A 17,059-nucleotide genomic window follows, 5' to 3' on the forward strand; every position below is an offset into this window, starting at 1 on the left:
TTTTCCCAGCACCATTTATTAAATAGGGAATCCTTTCCCCATTTCTTGTTTCTCTCAGGTTTGTCAAAGATCAGATGGCTGTAGATGTGTGGTATTATTTCTGAGGACTCTGTTCTGTTCCATTGGTCTATAGCTCTGTTTTGGTACCAGTACCATGCTGTTTTGGTTACTGTAGCCTTGTAGTATAGTTTGAAGTCAGGTAGCGTGATGCCTCCAGCTTTGTTCTTTTGACTTCGGATTGTCTTGGCAATGCGGGTGCTTTTTTGGTTTCATACGAACTTTAAAGCAGTTTTTTCCAATTCTGTGAAGAAAGTCTTTGGTAGCTTGATGGGGATGGCATTGAATTTATAAATTACCTTGGGCAGTATGGCCATTTTCACAATATTGATTCTTCCTGTCCATAAGCATGGTATGTTCTTCCATTTGTCTGTGTCCTCTTTGATTTCACTGGGCAGTGGTTTGTAGTTCTCCTTGAAGAGGTCCTTTATATCCCTTGTAAGTTGGAGTCCTAGGTATTTTATTCTCTATGAAGCTATTGTGAATGAGAGTTCATTTATGATTTGGCTCTCTGTCTGTTACTGGTATATAAGAATGCTTGTGATTTTTGCACATTGATTTTGTATCCTGAGACTTCGCTAAAGTTTCTTATCAGCTTAAGGAGATATTGGGCTGAGACAATGGGGTTTTCTAAATATACAATCATGTCATCTGCAAACAGGGACAATTTGACTTCTTCTTTCCTAACTGAATACTCTTGATTTCTTTCTCTTGACTGATTTCCCTGGCCAGAACTTCCAACACTATGTTGAATAGGAGTGGTGAGAGAGGGCATCCCTGTCTTGTGTCAGTTTTCAAAGGGAATGCTTCCAGTTCTTGCCCATTCAGTATGATATTGGCTGTGGGTTTGTCATAAATAGGTCTTATTATTTTGAGATGCGTTCCATCAATACCAAATTTATTGAGAGTTTTTAGCATGAAGGGCTGTTGAATTTTGTCAAAGACCTTTTCTGCATCTATTGAGATAATCATGTGGTTTTTGTCTTTGGTTCTTGTTTATATGCTGGATTATGTTTATTGATTTGCGTGTGTTGAGCCAGCCTTGCATCCCAGGGATGAAGCCCACTTGATCATGGTGGATAAGCTTTTTGATGTACTGCTGGATCCTGTTTGCCAGTATTTTATTGAGGATTTTTGCATCGACGTTTATCAGGGATATTGGTCTAAAATTCTCTTTTTTTGTTGTGTCTCTGTCAGGCTTTGGTATCAGGATGATGTTGGCCTCATAAAATGAGTTAGGGAGGATTCCCTCTTTTTCTATTGATTGGAATAGTTTCAGAAAGAATGGTACCAGCTTCTCCTTGTACCTCTGGTAGAATTCCACTGTGAATTCGTCTTGCCCTGGACTCTTTTTGGTTGGTAGGCTATTAATTATTGCCTCAATTTCAGAGCCTACTATTGGTCTATTCAGGGATTCAATTTCTTCCTGGTTTAGTCTTGGGAGAGTGTAAGTGTCCCGGAAATTATCCATTTCTTCTAGGTTTTCTAATTTATTTGCATAGAGGTGTTTATTGTATTCTCTGATGGTAGTTTGTATTTCTGTGGGGTCGGTGGTGATATCCCCTTTATCATTTTTTATTGCATCTATTTGATTCTTCTCTCTTTTCTTCTTTATTAGTCTTGCTAGTGGTCTATCAGTTTTGTTGATCTTTTCAAAAAACCAGCTCCTGGATTCACTGATTTTTTGGAGAGTTTTTTCTGTCTCTGTCTCCTTCAGTTCTGCTCTGATCTTAGTTATTTCTTGCCTTCTGCTAGCTTTTGAATGTGTTTGCTCTTGCTTCTCTAGTTCTTTTAATTGTGATGTTAGAGTGTCAATTTTAGATCTTTCCAGCTTTCTCTTGTGGGCATTTAGTGCTATAAATTTCCCTCTACACACTGCTTTAAATGTGTCCCAGAGATTCTAGTATGTTTTATCTTTGTTCTCATTGGTTTCAAAGAACATCTTTATTTCTGCCTTCATTTCGTTATATACCCAGTAGTCATACAGGAGTGGGTTGTTCAGTTTCCATGTAGTTGAGTGGTTTTGATTGAGTTTCTTAGTCCTGAGTTCTAGTTTGATTGCACTGTGGTCTGAGAGATAGTTTGTTATAATTTTTGCTCTTTTCCATTTGCTGAGGAGTGCTTTACTTCCAACTATGTGGTCAATTTTGGAATAAGTGTGATGTGGTGCTGAGAAGAATGTATATTCTGTTGATTTGGGGTGGAGAGTTCTGTAGATGTCTATTAGGTCCGCTTGGTGCAGAGTTGAGTTCAATTCCTGGATATTCTTGTTAACTTTCTGTCTCGTTGATCTGTCTAATGTTGACAGTGGAGTGTTGAAGTCTCCCATTATCATTGTATGGGAGTCTAAGTCTCTTTGTAAGTCTCTAAGGACTTGCTTTATGAATCTGGGTGCTCCTGTATTGGGTGCATATATATTTAGGATAGTTAGCTCTTCCTGTTGAAATGATCCCTTTACCATTATGCAATGGTCTTCTTTGTCTCTTTTGATCTTTGATGGTTTAAAGTCTGTTTTATTAGAGACTAGGACTGCAACCCCTGCTTTATTTTGTTTTCCATTTGCTTGGTAGATCTTCCTCCATCCCTTTATTTTGAGCCTATGCGTGTCTCTGCATGTGTGATGGGTCTCCTGAATACAGCAAACTGATGGGTCTTGACTCTATCGAATTTGCCAGTCTGTATCTTTTAATTGGGCCATTTAGTCCATTTACATTAATGGTAATATTGTTATGTGTGAACTTGATCCTGTCATTGTGATATTAGCTGGTTATTTTGCTCGTTAGTTGATGCAGTTTCTTCCTAGCATCGATGGTCTTTACATTTTGCCATGTTTTTGCAATAGCTGGTACAGGTTGTTCCTTTCCATGTTTAGTGATTCCTTCAGGGTCTGTTGTAGGGCAGGCCTGGTGGTGACAAAATCTCTAAGCATTTGCTTATCTGTAAAGGATTTTATTTCTCCTTCACTTATGAATCTTAGTTTGGCTGGATATGAAATTCTGGGTTGAAAATTCTTTTCTTTAACAATGTTGAATATTGGCCCCCACTCTCTTCTGGCTTGTAGAGTTTCTGCCAAGAGGTCTGCTGTTAGTCTGATGGGCTTCCCTTTGTGTGTAACCCGACCTTTCTCTCTGGCTGCCCTTAAGATTTTTTCCTTCATTTCCACTTTGGTGAATCTGACAATTATGTGTCTTGGAGTTGCTCTTCTTGAGGATTATCTTTGTGGCATTCTCTGTATTTCCTGAATTTGAATGTTGACCTGCCCTGCTATGTTGGGGAAGTTCTCCTGGATGATATCCTGAAGAGTGTTTTCCAACTTAGTTCCATTTTCCCCCTCACTTTCAGGTACACCAATCAAACGTAGATTTGGTGTTTTCACATAATCCCATATTTCTTGGAGGCTTTGTTCATTTCTTTTTCCTCTTTTTTCTCTAGACTTCTCTTCTTGCTTCATTTCATTCATTCGATCTTCAATCATTGATACTCTTTCTTCCAGTTGATCGAGTTGATTACTGAAGCTTGTACATTTGTCATGTAATTCTCGTGTCATGGTTTTTATCTCTATCAGTTCGTTTATGTCCTTCTCTAGTTATCCATACTTCCATTCTTTATTCAAGATTTTTAGTTTCTTTGCACTGGGTATGTAGTTCCTCCTTTAGCTCTGAGAAGTTTGATCAACCAAAGCCTTATTCTCTCAACTCGTCAAAGTCATTCTCCGTCCATCTTTGATCCGTTGTTGGCGATGAGCTGCATTCCTTTGGAGGGGGAGATGTGCTCTGATTTTTTCAATTTCCAGCTTTTCTGCACTGCTTTTTCCCCATCTTTGTTGTTTTATCTGCCTTTGGTCTTTGATGATGGTGACATACTGATGGGGTTTTGGTGTGGGTGTCCTTTCTGTTTGTTAGCTTTCCTTCTAACAGTCAGGACCCTCAGCTGTAGGTCTGTTGGAGTTTGCTTGAGGTCCACTCCAGACCCTGTTTGCCTGGGTATCAGCAGCGGAGGCTGCAAGAGATAGAATATTGCTGAACAGCGAGTGTTGCTGTCTGATTCTTGCTCTGGAAACTTTGTTTCAGAGGTGTGCCCAGCCATGTGAGGTGTGAAGTGTCGGTCTGCACCTAGTGGGGGATGTCTCCCAGTTAGGTTACTCAAGGGTCAGGGACCCACTTGAGCATGCAGTCTGTCCAGTCTCAGATCTCAACCTCCATGCTGGGAGACCCACTGCTCTCTTCAAAGCTGTCAGACAGGGTCATTTGCATCTTCAGAGGTTTCTGCTGCTTTTTGTTTAGCTGTGCTGTGTCCCCAGAGGTGGAGTCTACAGAGGCAGGCAGGCCTCTTTGAGCTGTGGTGCGCTCCACCCAGTTCGAGCTTCCCAGCTGCTTTGTTTACCTACTTAAGCCTCAGCAATCAAGGGCGCCCCTCCCCCAGCCTTACTGCTGCCTTGCAGGTAGATCTCAGACTGCTGTGCTAGCAATGAGGAAGGCTCCGTGGGCATGGGACCCTCTGGGCCAGGTGTGGCATATAATATCCTAGCGTGCCATTTGCTAAGACCCTTGGTAAAGCGCAGTATTAGGTTGGGAGTTACCCGATTTTCCACGTGTTGTGTGTCTCAGTTTCCCTTGGTTAGGAAAAAGGATTCCCTTCCCCCTTGTGCTTCCCAGGTGAGGGGTTGCCTCGCCCTGCTTCAGCTCTTGCTGGTCAGGCTGCACCAGCTGACCAGCACCGATTGTCTGGCACTCCCCAGTGAGATGAACCTGGTACCTCAGTTGAAAATGCAGAAATTGCCCGTCTTCTGTGTCACTTGCTCTGGGAGCTGGAGGCTGGAGCTGTTCCTATTTGGCCAACTTGCTCAGGGACCCATCTGAGTCTATTTTCTAATCTTCAAAATGGGAATAATAATAATAATTATGTCACAGGTTGTTATGAGAAGCAGATATAGTATTAGGCTTTATCAGTTTTTATTTACGCTACAAACATTTTCGTGTTGTTTTTCTACATGGAAAGCTTTCATATATGTGGAGTATACATTGCTAAAATCTTATAGAATATGTATTTTTAAGTTTCACATGTTCTCTGAGTATTTTAATTATGGAATTATATCTATCTGTTACTTAGTAATAAATGTTAGATATCAAAATTATTTTTATTGATATTGTAAGATTCTCATACCTAAAATATTTTCAGTATCTTAATTTTAGCAAATAACTAAGCATCATTTTAAATCATTATATTTATGTATTATTGAATTATTATACATTATTTGTGAAATTTATGATCTAAACTGATTGGAATATTCAGTACCCCATCTTTATTAGACTCAGAAGTGATGTCAAGTGATACTATCTATAATAATTTAAATTTTCTCAAGAAACTGCATGTTTTAGAAATGTGAGTAACAGCTATGTATAAGGGACATGGGTGATGTACTACTGTGTAATGCCTGGATACAATTTGATTTCTTAAAAAGTGCTCCGTATCTTGTGGAAGAGGCACTCAAGCCCGCTATGTAAGCTGCCGTGATGCTCTTGATAGAATAGCAGATGAATCATATTGTGCCCACTTGCCCCAACCTGCTGAAATATGGGACTGTTTTACCCCTTGTGGAGAGTGGCAAGCAGGGGATTGGTCACCCGTAAGTATTCTTATGAGAACAAAAGAAAATGAAAAATTTAAATATATTTGATACTAAATATAAATTAATGTTGTATATTACCCTTGGCTAAATTTTTGATCAGTGTTCAGCTTCCTGTGGCCATGGAAAAACAACACGACAAGTTTTATGCATGAACTACCATCAGCCAATTGATGAGAATTACTGTGATCCTGAAGTTCGCCCTTTGATGGAACAGGAATGTAGCCTAGCAGCCTGCCTGCCTGCACACAGCCACTTTCCTAGTTCTGCTGTGCAGCCAAGCTATTATCTAAGCACGAATTTGCCATTAACTCACAAACTTGAAGATAATGAAAATCAGGTGGTCCATCCATCAGTCAGAGGAAACCAGTGGAGAACTGGACCATGGGGATCAGTAAGCCATTTTTATTGAATTATATTAATTCTATAATTTTGTTATATTACATCCTTTTCACAGGTATGTATATGATGCCACCAGTACTTTAAATGCTAAATTTATTTGAAGATCATTAGTTTAAATATTAAAAGGATTAAGCATTTTTGATGCTCGTTACAAATGCTAGAGTTCTTATTGAATTATGCACTAAAATGTTATTATGATTACAGAGGAATGTACTGTAAAACAATCTGAGTAGAATTCATTATAATAAAAACAAAAGAAAGCCCTTTAAGGGGTATGACTATAAATGTTATGAATAAACCTAAACCCCAAAATTATTATGATATCAATACAATAAGCTAGTATAAAATCGTGACAAACTACACATGGTATAATTATAGTTCATATTGTACATGAGATTAATAATACAAAATGAAGAAACACACCAGTGTAAAGTTAAATAATTTAATGCTTTTATTCATTCCTAGTGAGACCTCAAAACTTCAATTTTTTACTTAACACTTATGATAAAAGTGAAAATTGTTTCCTAATGCAAACTTGAAAGTCCCACCTTTTCATCAACAAATTCTAATGAAGCTCCCAGTAAAACTCAAGTGTTTTGACAGATTTCTCACTTCAAATTGTTATTCCAATGAAGGAGATTCTAATGTAGAGTTTGATTTTGATTGAGTCAGTGCTGATTTTTTTTTACCATGTAAATTAATGATGTGGAATCTGCAGTTTGTGCATATTTTGTGTTTTATTCTTGTCAGTGCTCTAGCAGTTGTTCTGGAGGACTTCAGCGTAGGGCTGTGGTCTGCCAGGATGAAAATGGACAAAGTGCTAGTTACTGCGATGCAGCCTCCAAGCCTCCAGAGTTACAGCACTGTGGTCCAGGGCCTTGTCCACAGTGGAACTATGGAAATTGGGGAGAAGTAAGTCATAGTATTTTCTAAACTTGTGAGATTATTACATCTTAGAAGACCAAAAGTAAAAAGCATCCTATACTGTTCGATCATCTTATTTCACTATACTATGTAGAGAAAGATTTTTTTGTTTTTTTGAGACAGAGTCTCACTCTGTTGCCCAGGCTGGAATGCAGTGATCTCGACTCACTGCAACCTCCCCCTCCCGGGCTCAAGCACTCTTCCCACCTCAGCCTCCCAAGTAGCTAAGGCTACAGGTGTGTGTCACCATGCCTGGCTCTTTTTCTTAATTTTTTTAATAGAGATGGGAATTTCACCATGTTGCCCAGGCTGGTCTCGAACTCCTGGCCTCAAGTGATTCTGCTGACTAGATTTTTTTTTAATTGAGTAATTAAGCCATGTTCTGTTAATAAATGTTCTGTTATGGTTTAGGTCACTCATTCATGATTTTAAAAATGCATATTCTAGATTTTTCAACAGAATCTAATATGCTAGGCAATATATCTTTGAACTACTAGTATCTTTCTAAAATTGATTTATTCTCTTAATTTCTTAGACAACTAGGTTGATATAAAAATAGAAAACTAGAATAAAATATAAACCATGTTTAATCCTATTACTAAGTTATGCATTTGGCAAATCTTTTTCTTTAAGCCAGATAGTTGTCAGTTATTGAGCACTTGCTTCATTCACTTGCACTCTGTAGGCACTGGAAATAAAAAGATAATTTTTTAAAGTCACTTTTAATACTAACTTCCTTCATAATGTGGAATGGGAACAAATAAGAAGCCAGTATTTCTATTAGCTTTGGAAAATTAAAATGAATGACCTAATTAAATTAATCAAATATTTTTGCTTAATGATTTTTAGCACATAATTTCTGTTCACTGGGAGTTTGAAGCCATGTTTTTAAAGTACACTCAGACCAGGTGCTGATACATATCAAGCACATTTTTAAGATACACTTTTACTATTTTCCAAAACTAAAGTAACCTCTGTTTCTGAGTTTGCATGCACTCGTTTTGAAAATTCAAATTATATGTCCAAATGTAAATACAACCTTTTAACAAAATTTGGTATATTTCCTGCCAGGCTTTTGTTCTACATGAGTTTTAGAAATTGGTTCATATTATACAGCTGTTTTATTACTTGCTGTTTTTATATTATATATACTGAACATTTCATGTTTATAAAATTAGACATACCCTTATTATTAATAGCTTTCATGGTTATTTAGTAACCTGTTGATTGGATATTGTACATTATGTACTTAATGCTCATTATTTAGATAAATAAATTTTTATTCTGGCTTGACCTGCCAACATTTTCTTACAGGTCCTGGATATCTTATTGAAATATATTATGATACTAATCCTCAAAATCTAGTCAACTTTTAAAGTCGTGGAATTGAAACTTTGATTTTTTTTTTTTTATCTAGGGAGAAATGTTGATAATTATGAAGTAATTATAAACTTAAACTCTACCATTACTGGAGTAACATTACTAGAGTAAACATAATTACTGATTATGTTTAAACATTGAATGAAGCAATACATTATTCTCTTTAAAACCACATAGTTTTGAATTTTCCTATTCTTGTTTTTAGTGTTCACAAACATGTGGAGGAGGAATAAAATCAAGACTTGTAATATGTCAATTTCCCAATGGCCAAATATTAGAAGATCACAACTGTGAAATCGTAAACAAGCCACCTAGTGTAATACAGTGTCATATGCATGCTTGCCCTGCTGATGTGTCATGGCATCAGGAACCATGGACATCGGTATGATAGTATTCTTGCTTGTTAATATGTCATACTTTAAAGTTTGAGTCTGAGTGAGGGAAGAGTTCATTTTTTTTCTTTTCCTCAACTTTTATTTTACATTCAGTTGTACATGTGCAGGATGTGCAAGTTTGTTACATAGGTAAATGTGGGCCATGGTGGTTTGCTGCACAGATTATCCCATCACCTAGGTATTAAGCCCAGCATCCATTAGCTATTCTTTCTGATGTTCTCCCTGGCCCCCACACTCCTTCCCCAACAGGCCTCAGCATGTTGTTCCCCATCATGTGGCCATGTGTTCTCATCATTCAGCTCCCACTTATAAGTGAGAACATGCAGTGTTTGGCTTTCTGTTCCTGTATTAGTTTGCTGAGGATAATGGCGTCCAGTTCTATCCATGTCCCTGCAAAGGACATGGTATCATTCCTTATTACAGCTGCATGGTATTCCATGCTGTGTATGGTATGATAATATTCTTATTCTTTTTTGTTTTGTTTTGCTTTATATTGTCTCTTTTGCTTTAATTTATTCTCTTTATAAATTGTGGAATGCATACACTTTATCTTCTCTGATTTCTTTGTAGAGTAGATCATTGACCCTCTTGGTTTGTGTTTTGAAATTTGATATTTGGAAGAGGAATCCATTTAATTTCAAGTAGTGTCACATATATAATGGTATTTTATATATTTATTTTTTAATATGTGAACTTTGGACCATACCACTGTTCTAATGGAAATATTTTTCTCCATTTTATCTTTGGTTTGCTGTCAATTAATCAGGAATATTATATTATTTACATTTATATAAAATGTTGACGTTGTGCTTGTAAAAATGGCAAATTAAGGCTGTGTCTTGTTTAAGCATATAATTATGTGTGGCTTTCATCTGTTGATATCCATAACTGATCCAAAAGCCAAATAGTATTCTTTAAAACTTGTTTTTTGTCATTATCTGACTTACTATTTTGTTTGGAAATGTGAAAATATTATGTTTAAAAAAGTAGAGAAATTTACTTCCATAACGTAACTTGTTTACAGTTTTTTACATATGTCATGCCAAAGTTTAATTTATGTAATAATTTATATGATTATGCATTTCTCCCACTTTGTGGAGTTACCGTGGTTTGGGAATATTTTGATTTTCTGAGTTTTTATTGGAGCCATAGACAAAACTCATAAGCTTTGTTCGTGAATGATTCTTTAGTGGTCTTCAAATATCTTTTTTTGAGGAGTAATTAATATATAATTATATTGAAATAGGCATTTTGATTACCATTGATCTTTTAAATCGTGAATGACCAAGTACATTTCCGTTAACTGAAAAACTGACTCGAGTTTATAATCGATTTGTAATTAAATTTATAAAGCTAAGTGATTCTTTATTTGAAAATTAGTTATAACTCCAGTTTTGTAACCAACACTTGATGCCTGCACTTGTTTTGTTTTGCCCTACTCAAACATCTTTATAATAAGATGCAAACCCAAGTTTCAAGTCATGTTATTTGAAGAGTAGGTCAAGCTCTGGTTCAGGCTGAAATTCATCTTTATAGTCAAAGTGTGACTGGTGATGTTAAACAACAGAACATTTTAACTTTATAGGAGGATCTTAAAGTAAAATTGCTGCCTCAAAGGACCATCATCTTGTGGATCTAATGAAAAACATATTTTACCATGGAAAGCACTCACATATGTATTTAATAAATGTCATTACTGACCATCTTATATATCCTAGGTACTGTGATCCAGAGATAATTGAAACATATTTCTTATTCTTATGGAGTTTACAGTTTACTTTGGGAGATTTGAAATACTGTAAGAACTCACCATAAAAAGATATTTTTTATTAGCTATGTTAGATTGGAAATCCACTTTCTGCTCACTATGTCTCTGTTGCATCTTCTTTCATTTTATTGGTTATAGTTTGCAAGCCTAGTTCTTAAGAACGCTATGGATTACTTTCTTGGAATTTTTTCCCAATTAGGAAAGCAGAATCCTAACCACTAATGAGACTGAGTTGTAATGGCATTTGTTTCTGAGCACAGATATTTTATTTTCCCTACCCATTCATGCTTTTAATTCACCAAGCATTAAACATTTACTCAGGTCTCATGCTTTATACTAGGTATTGAAACAATTAAAATTAAGTGTTTTTGAGTCAGATTCTCTGTTTTAGAGGTCAGCAAACTATGGTCCATGGACCAAATCTGGCCTGTCACCTATTTTTGTAAATAAGTTCTGTTGGAACACAGTCATGCTCATTTGTTTATGTGTTATCTATGGCTGGTTTTGCACTACAGCAGTAGCATCAATTAGTTGCAATAGAAACTCTGTAACCCACAAAGCCTGAAATATTTACTATCTGGCTTTTTCTGGGAAGAGTTTGCTGACCCCTGTTCTATTTAATAAACATTATAATGCTTTTAAGTTTAACATAAAAATCTACTTAGATTTATAGAATATTAAAATTACAAATAATTCATTCCAGGTCAGTTTTAGATGTTTTTGATCCTTTGATATTTTACATTTTAAGGTTTATCAACCTTCTCTACATATCCACTGTGATATTCATGCAATGTTTATGTAAATGTATCTAATACTATATTCCAGTATATTTTTGTTATGCTATTTTTTTGTATGTAAATTATGTCACAAGTGAAAAATATAAATGTTCATTAAAGTCCAGTATATAGATGACTTTTCAACCTCACAAAAACAAATGACCAAGAAAACAATAATCACAGATTGCCAAATAGTAAGGCAGATGTGCAGAATTCTTTAGTGTTTATTACATGTATATCCCAAAAGGAGTTCATTGAATAATTCAGTCTTTGCACTATGAAGAAATGTAATATTTTTATTTTTTTGATAAGTTGAATATATTGAAGTTTTAAAAATCACAATAAATGTTTGTATAGAATTTTTACAAACATAGTTATTTACTTTTTTATATGTATGAAGTACTTACATATCATTAGAATGACTGGATTTCTTTTATTATATGAAGCATATTTATTTGTTAAATTAGCCTTTTATATTAAATGGGTTTAGGAGATCTGAAGTTTTGTTGTCAATACCAAATATAACATTTTACCTCTTTCAGTGTTGGTGCATATTAGACAAACTTCAGAATACCTTATTAGCATACCAGAGTAATATTCTTTCATGGATAACTTTAACTTCAGCAGATCCTATTGACTAAGTAGAAAATTAGGAGTGTGTATGCATGCATGTGTGTGTGTATGAGTGAGTGACATTAAATCTCAGAAACATTTTTCATTTTAAAGCAAAGGAAATGTGAAATGTAAAATTATTTAAATTATTATTAGAAAGTTTTAAGATACATTTAAATTTTCTTCATGTTGTAGAAAGTCTTGTGCTGTAATGAAAAAAGGAATAAATAAATTTAACCTTTGTTAATTCAATGGCTACATTTCTGGTGATTAGTCAGCGTGAAATGATTGTGTTTTAACCTGTTTATTAATGAGTATTGTGGCTTTGTGTTTTATGTCATTCATATGTATGTTGTATTTTTACTTCTTGCACTTAAAATGTTCTAAGTCACTGAACAGATCTTGTATTATTAATATAAGGAATGCCTCCTGTCTTTTGATGGCGTTTTCCTTAAATAACAAACTGTTAATTTCTCTTATTAAACATTTAATTGTTGAATAGTATATGTTTTCATAATTGTGGTTTATGTATAAGCTACTGTATTTTTTACATAATATTCCTGTTAGAAACTAACACTGAGATTTAAAAATATAAGACTTATTTGTTAGCTGTCAATTTTTAAATACTGTGAAGTTTTTGTAAATTTTCTTTTTATATATTATAAACAATGAATACAAATTAATAATGTAAGCAAATTTATTTAATAAGTTAAAAATAGATATGCTTATGACCAAAGTAGTCTTTAAAGGGTGAGTAAAAGTTTTACTTTTCTCATTCATATATAGTAAGCGACATTACGTGTAACATAATTCAACTAGCAAATGCTCTTTAAGTAAATTTATATTAATCAACTTATATTTTCTCACTAAGTTTCATTTTAGAAGTTATTTATTTTCTTGGAATGTTTTTATTCCTGACGTAGAATGAAATAATATTTGGTAAACAAATAGAGTGTATTCCAGTGTGCTTTGGGAATGATGACTGTCCAACAGTAGTGAATAGAATATATATTTTTTTCCTTTTTGCCTTAAAGATTGTTTCTCCTCACACAAAAACATGAGAAAGTTTTTTTTTTTTTTTTTTTTTAAATGAAAGCTTGCTACTTGAACCCTAAATTCTGGTGCATTCACTTGGTGTTTCTTCTTAAAAAAAGTCCTTCCGAAACATTGTGCAGAAAAAAATATATACTGTACTAAATCTATTATATGATATAATGGAATGCAACAAATAGAAGCACTATCAGAAACGATCGTGTAAACTGGGCGTGGTAGCTCATGCCTGTAATCTCAGCACTTTGGGAGGCCGAGGTGGGTGGATCACTTGAGGCCAGGAGTTGGAGACCAGCCCGACCAACATGGTGAAACCCCCGTCTCTACTAAAAATATAAAAATTACCTGGGCCTGTAATCCCAGCTACTCTGGAAGCTGAGGCAGAAGAATCACTTGAACCTGGGAGGTGGAAGTTGCAGTGAGCCGAGATGGCCGAGATGGTGCCACTGCACTCCAGCCTGGGTGACAGAGCGAGACCCTGTCTCAAAAAAAAAAAAAAAAAAAAAAAGAAGAAGAAGAAGGAGAAGAAATGAGCATGTAGTAGCAGCAAACACCAGTAAATCTGACGTTTGTCCATTTGAAAAGAGCACTGAGGGTTTGAGCAAAGGGTGTTGGGCTCTGACTCCCCCTGTAGCTCCCATTTAAGAGAGATGCACTCAGCAAGAAACTGCCTCTACTGCTCTTAAGGCCAGCAGGAGCCAGGTAATGTGTAGGCAAATAGTTTCAAGAAACTGCCACTTCTTTATGTTGACTTTGTAAAGTGTTCAGTGAAAACATTTATCGTAATTGTTTTCTTAAATTTAAAAAAGATGCATAAGCGTAGTAAGGTTAGAAATCTATTTTAAAAATAAATTTTATAATACACTTCCCATAACAATATTAAGTATTTAGTATTTCTCCATTTATTATGTTTTCTACTGTATCTTTCTAAAATACATTCCTTGATTCTCCCCAAAAGTGTGAGTATCTACTACATATTAGACATTGTATTGGTCACTAGAAATGAACCAGGCACTGTGGACTAGGTGTTTGCAGTTTAGTAATGCATGTAATTAATAAACAGACGATCAGAACGCAGGGTGAGATTCCTAACACATTTCAGTAACAGTCATGTGATTTATCATACTGAAGACCCATAATATTTGGGGCTTACTAGGTTGAGATAATCCAATAATTAGTAATGAAGATTGTATTTAACAATAAAATAATTCGGCAATTGTTCCTTCTACAAAGCCTAAACTAGTAGGCTATTCTATCATAACCTGACAAGAGAGAAGCAGTGTTCTAATTCCCTACCATAAAAGAATAATATTTTGCATAATTGCAGCATTTACTTTTTCTGCACATATGCATTTCATATGTCACCAAAGAAGGGGATGTAGATGGATGTATAGTTTGTCCTAGATATGATGCTCTGAAAATAATTTTGAAGACAAAATTGGGGCCTGCAGATTTGAAATGTATGGCCTGGGAAAAATTTAAGTGAATACTCTAATTAATGGTGAGATCATAAAAGGGGAGACTGTGTGTATGTGTATGTGTGTGTGTGTGTGTGTGTGTGTGTGTGTGTTATAATGTTGAGTGAAGTTGGAATGTACAGTATAAAATAACCCTAAAAACTCTCAATATGAAATGATTATAGGCCATATTTTTTTCTGTATGTTTCCATGTTAAAGAAAGTGAAAGTGTCCATGTTTCCATGGTAGTTCTCCTATTTTTCAGGCATAATGCTTCAGGAATGTTTAAGAATCTCAAGAAATTGTTCTTAGTGTTTTACAATATCTATGTGCTATATATTGAGGCTGTTTATAGAAAATATATAAGCATTCTTAATATTAGTGCATTTAGATATCCCAAATTTTTGTTATAGAACCTTTGTGTGTTAACCTTCCAATAGTTTGAGAAAATCATATTTTAATTTCTACATTATCACATCACTCAGACATTAACTTTCGTATGTTTATTCCTTATTAGGAATAAACATTTTTAAGTCATTTGATTTTTAATTGTTTGATCATATGTATCATTCTCAGTAGAAAATTTTGAGCATATGCCCTTATATATATGTATTATATAGGCATACATTGCACACATAAACTAACATATGATTATGTGACTTATAGAAGATATACAAGTGTAAATTTAAAAGTGTAAGTTGAATAATTAATGTTAAATATAATTTTTATTTTGTGAATGGTAACTTTTCTCTCACAACTATTCTAACCATTTAATTTTTTAAAAAATAGTAGAATGTTTTGTTAATTTTGAAAATGTTGGTTCAACACTGTGCTATAGCAGTTTTAAAATATGGTTTATTTCAATATGTGGTTTCAACAACTTCTTTAGCTGAAAAATATACCTCACAAAATATCTCCAAATAACAAAGTTTATCACTGAATACTCCTGATATATACCAGTAATTGACTTCAAATCCAGTATAAATAATTATTGGGAAAAAATTGAAATTTGTTTCTCAAATTTCTGTTTTCCATGTCATTCAGTTCTTGAAGTACTACTAAAAGAAGCTGTAGCTTAATATTTTAACAAGAAGCTTTAAAACTCAATGAAACTTTGAAATATTTGGAAGTCATTTAAACAGATTAGAAATTTTTGTTTCAACATTTTAAAAATATACAAGTGGCATATTGTTTCTGAAATTTTTGCTTCAAAGTTTTAAAAATATGCACTAGGCGAGGCCGGGCGCAGTGGCTCATGCCTGTAATCCCAGCACTTTGGGAGACCGAGGCGGGCGGATCACGAGGTCAGTAGACTGAGATCATCCGGGCCAACATGGTGAAACCCTGTTTCTACTAAAAATACAAAAATTAGCTGGGCGTGGTGGCGTGTGCCTGTAATCCCGGCTACTCGGGAGGCTGAGACAGGAGAATCGCTTGAACCCGGGAGGCGGAGCTTGCAGTGAACTGAGATCCGGCCACTGCACTCCAGCCCGGGCCACAGAGCGAGACTCCGTCTCAAAAAAAAAAAAAAAAAAGAAAAAGAAAAGAAAAAAAAGAAAAGAAAAGAAAAGAAAATGCACTTGGCAAAATCACCTAGCAGTAGAAACGTTTCCAAGCATTTCAAAATGTTATCTCCTGAGTAGAGGGCGTTTCCAAAAGTAGTTGCTTTCTCAACTACCGCTAAATGTTTTCTTCATCTTAAAGACTAAATATTAGGCATCACATTTTTCTCATAGAAAAAAATTCAGCAAATTTGGAACAAGCCTCTTTTTGGTAATATAAAAATTGGTAATCCATCTTTATGAGCCCATTCATCATTATGACTTTGAATGTAACCAGCAAAAGTCTGTGTGCTTAAAACTAAAACATAAACCAACCAGCAGCAGCAGCAGTTGCAGTTCCTCCTGGCACTCCTCATCTCACTACAGAGGATTATGAGTTTATACGTATCATAGAGTTCATATATCTTCCTCAGTGGGCATGTATGAGCTGCAGTGAATACACTGAAAGTGGATGACAGAGTGATGGTCTCCTTCTTCTGTCAGGAAACCTAATGAGTTATAAATGTTGTCTGTCAGACTGATATATAGCCCCATGTAGTAAATCTTGCTAATTTTCCTGGAATGTTAGATAGAACAAATATGAGTATATGTCCTAAAAAAATAATATTTTGGGCACTCCAGTGAATCACCCTTGCCTCTGAGCAATATATCCTTTTGAAAGACTGTGACTTAGAAACTTAGATACCTATGAGGAATATATGTTTAATAATATATCTCAAACCTTATAAATTGGAGTCAGTATTGGAATTATGTAATTTGTTTTCATAGCCACTATTGACTGCTTCCTGGTTGTAATCCTCACCCCCTAGATTGTACTTAACCTCATACACTAATTTACCCAAGTCCTAACTACTAGTAGGACATACCTAGGAAGGTACTTTGTTATCACATTATGTTGTAATATGGCTGTTTATATATTAAAACTCTTCTACATTATTATATGTTTTACATATACTTGTAAGAATTAAGTGAAATATTGCAAAGTTTTTGATAGTTCAGTTATTAGGTCACATAGTAAATCCTTCTGTGTCGGTTAACTGAGCTGAAAAG

At 34.9% G+C, this 17,059-nt stretch overlaps 1 protein-coding gene across 1 annotated transcript in view; it reads left to right on the top strand.

Moving 5' to 3' along the window:
* The window catches only part of ADAMTS20 (ADAM metallopeptidase with thrombospondin type 1 motif 20), a 218,081-nt gene that overhangs the window by 128,508 nt on the left and 72,514 nt on the right, over positions 1-17,059 (top strand). Inside the window, exons 25-28 of the mRNA XM_010382396.2 lie at positions 5,519-5,683; positions 5,787-6,077; positions 6,836-6,997; positions 8,595-8,771. Of these exons, the coding sequence (XP_010380698.2) occupies positions 5,519-5,683; positions 5,787-6,077; positions 6,836-6,997; positions 8,595-8,771 (795 nt within the window). The remainder of the gene's footprint in view (positions 1-5,518; positions 5,684-5,786; positions 6,078-6,835; positions 6,998-8,594; positions 8,772-17,059) is intronic.

Source organism: Rhinopithecus roxellana, chromosome 10, assembly GCF_007565055.1.
Source record: "Rhinopithecus roxellana isolate Shanxi Qingling chromosome 10, ASM756505v1, whole genome shotgun sequence".
Classification (NCBI taxonomy): domain Eukaryota; kingdom Metazoa; phylum Chordata; class Mammalia; order Primates; family Cercopithecidae; genus Rhinopithecus; species Rhinopithecus roxellana.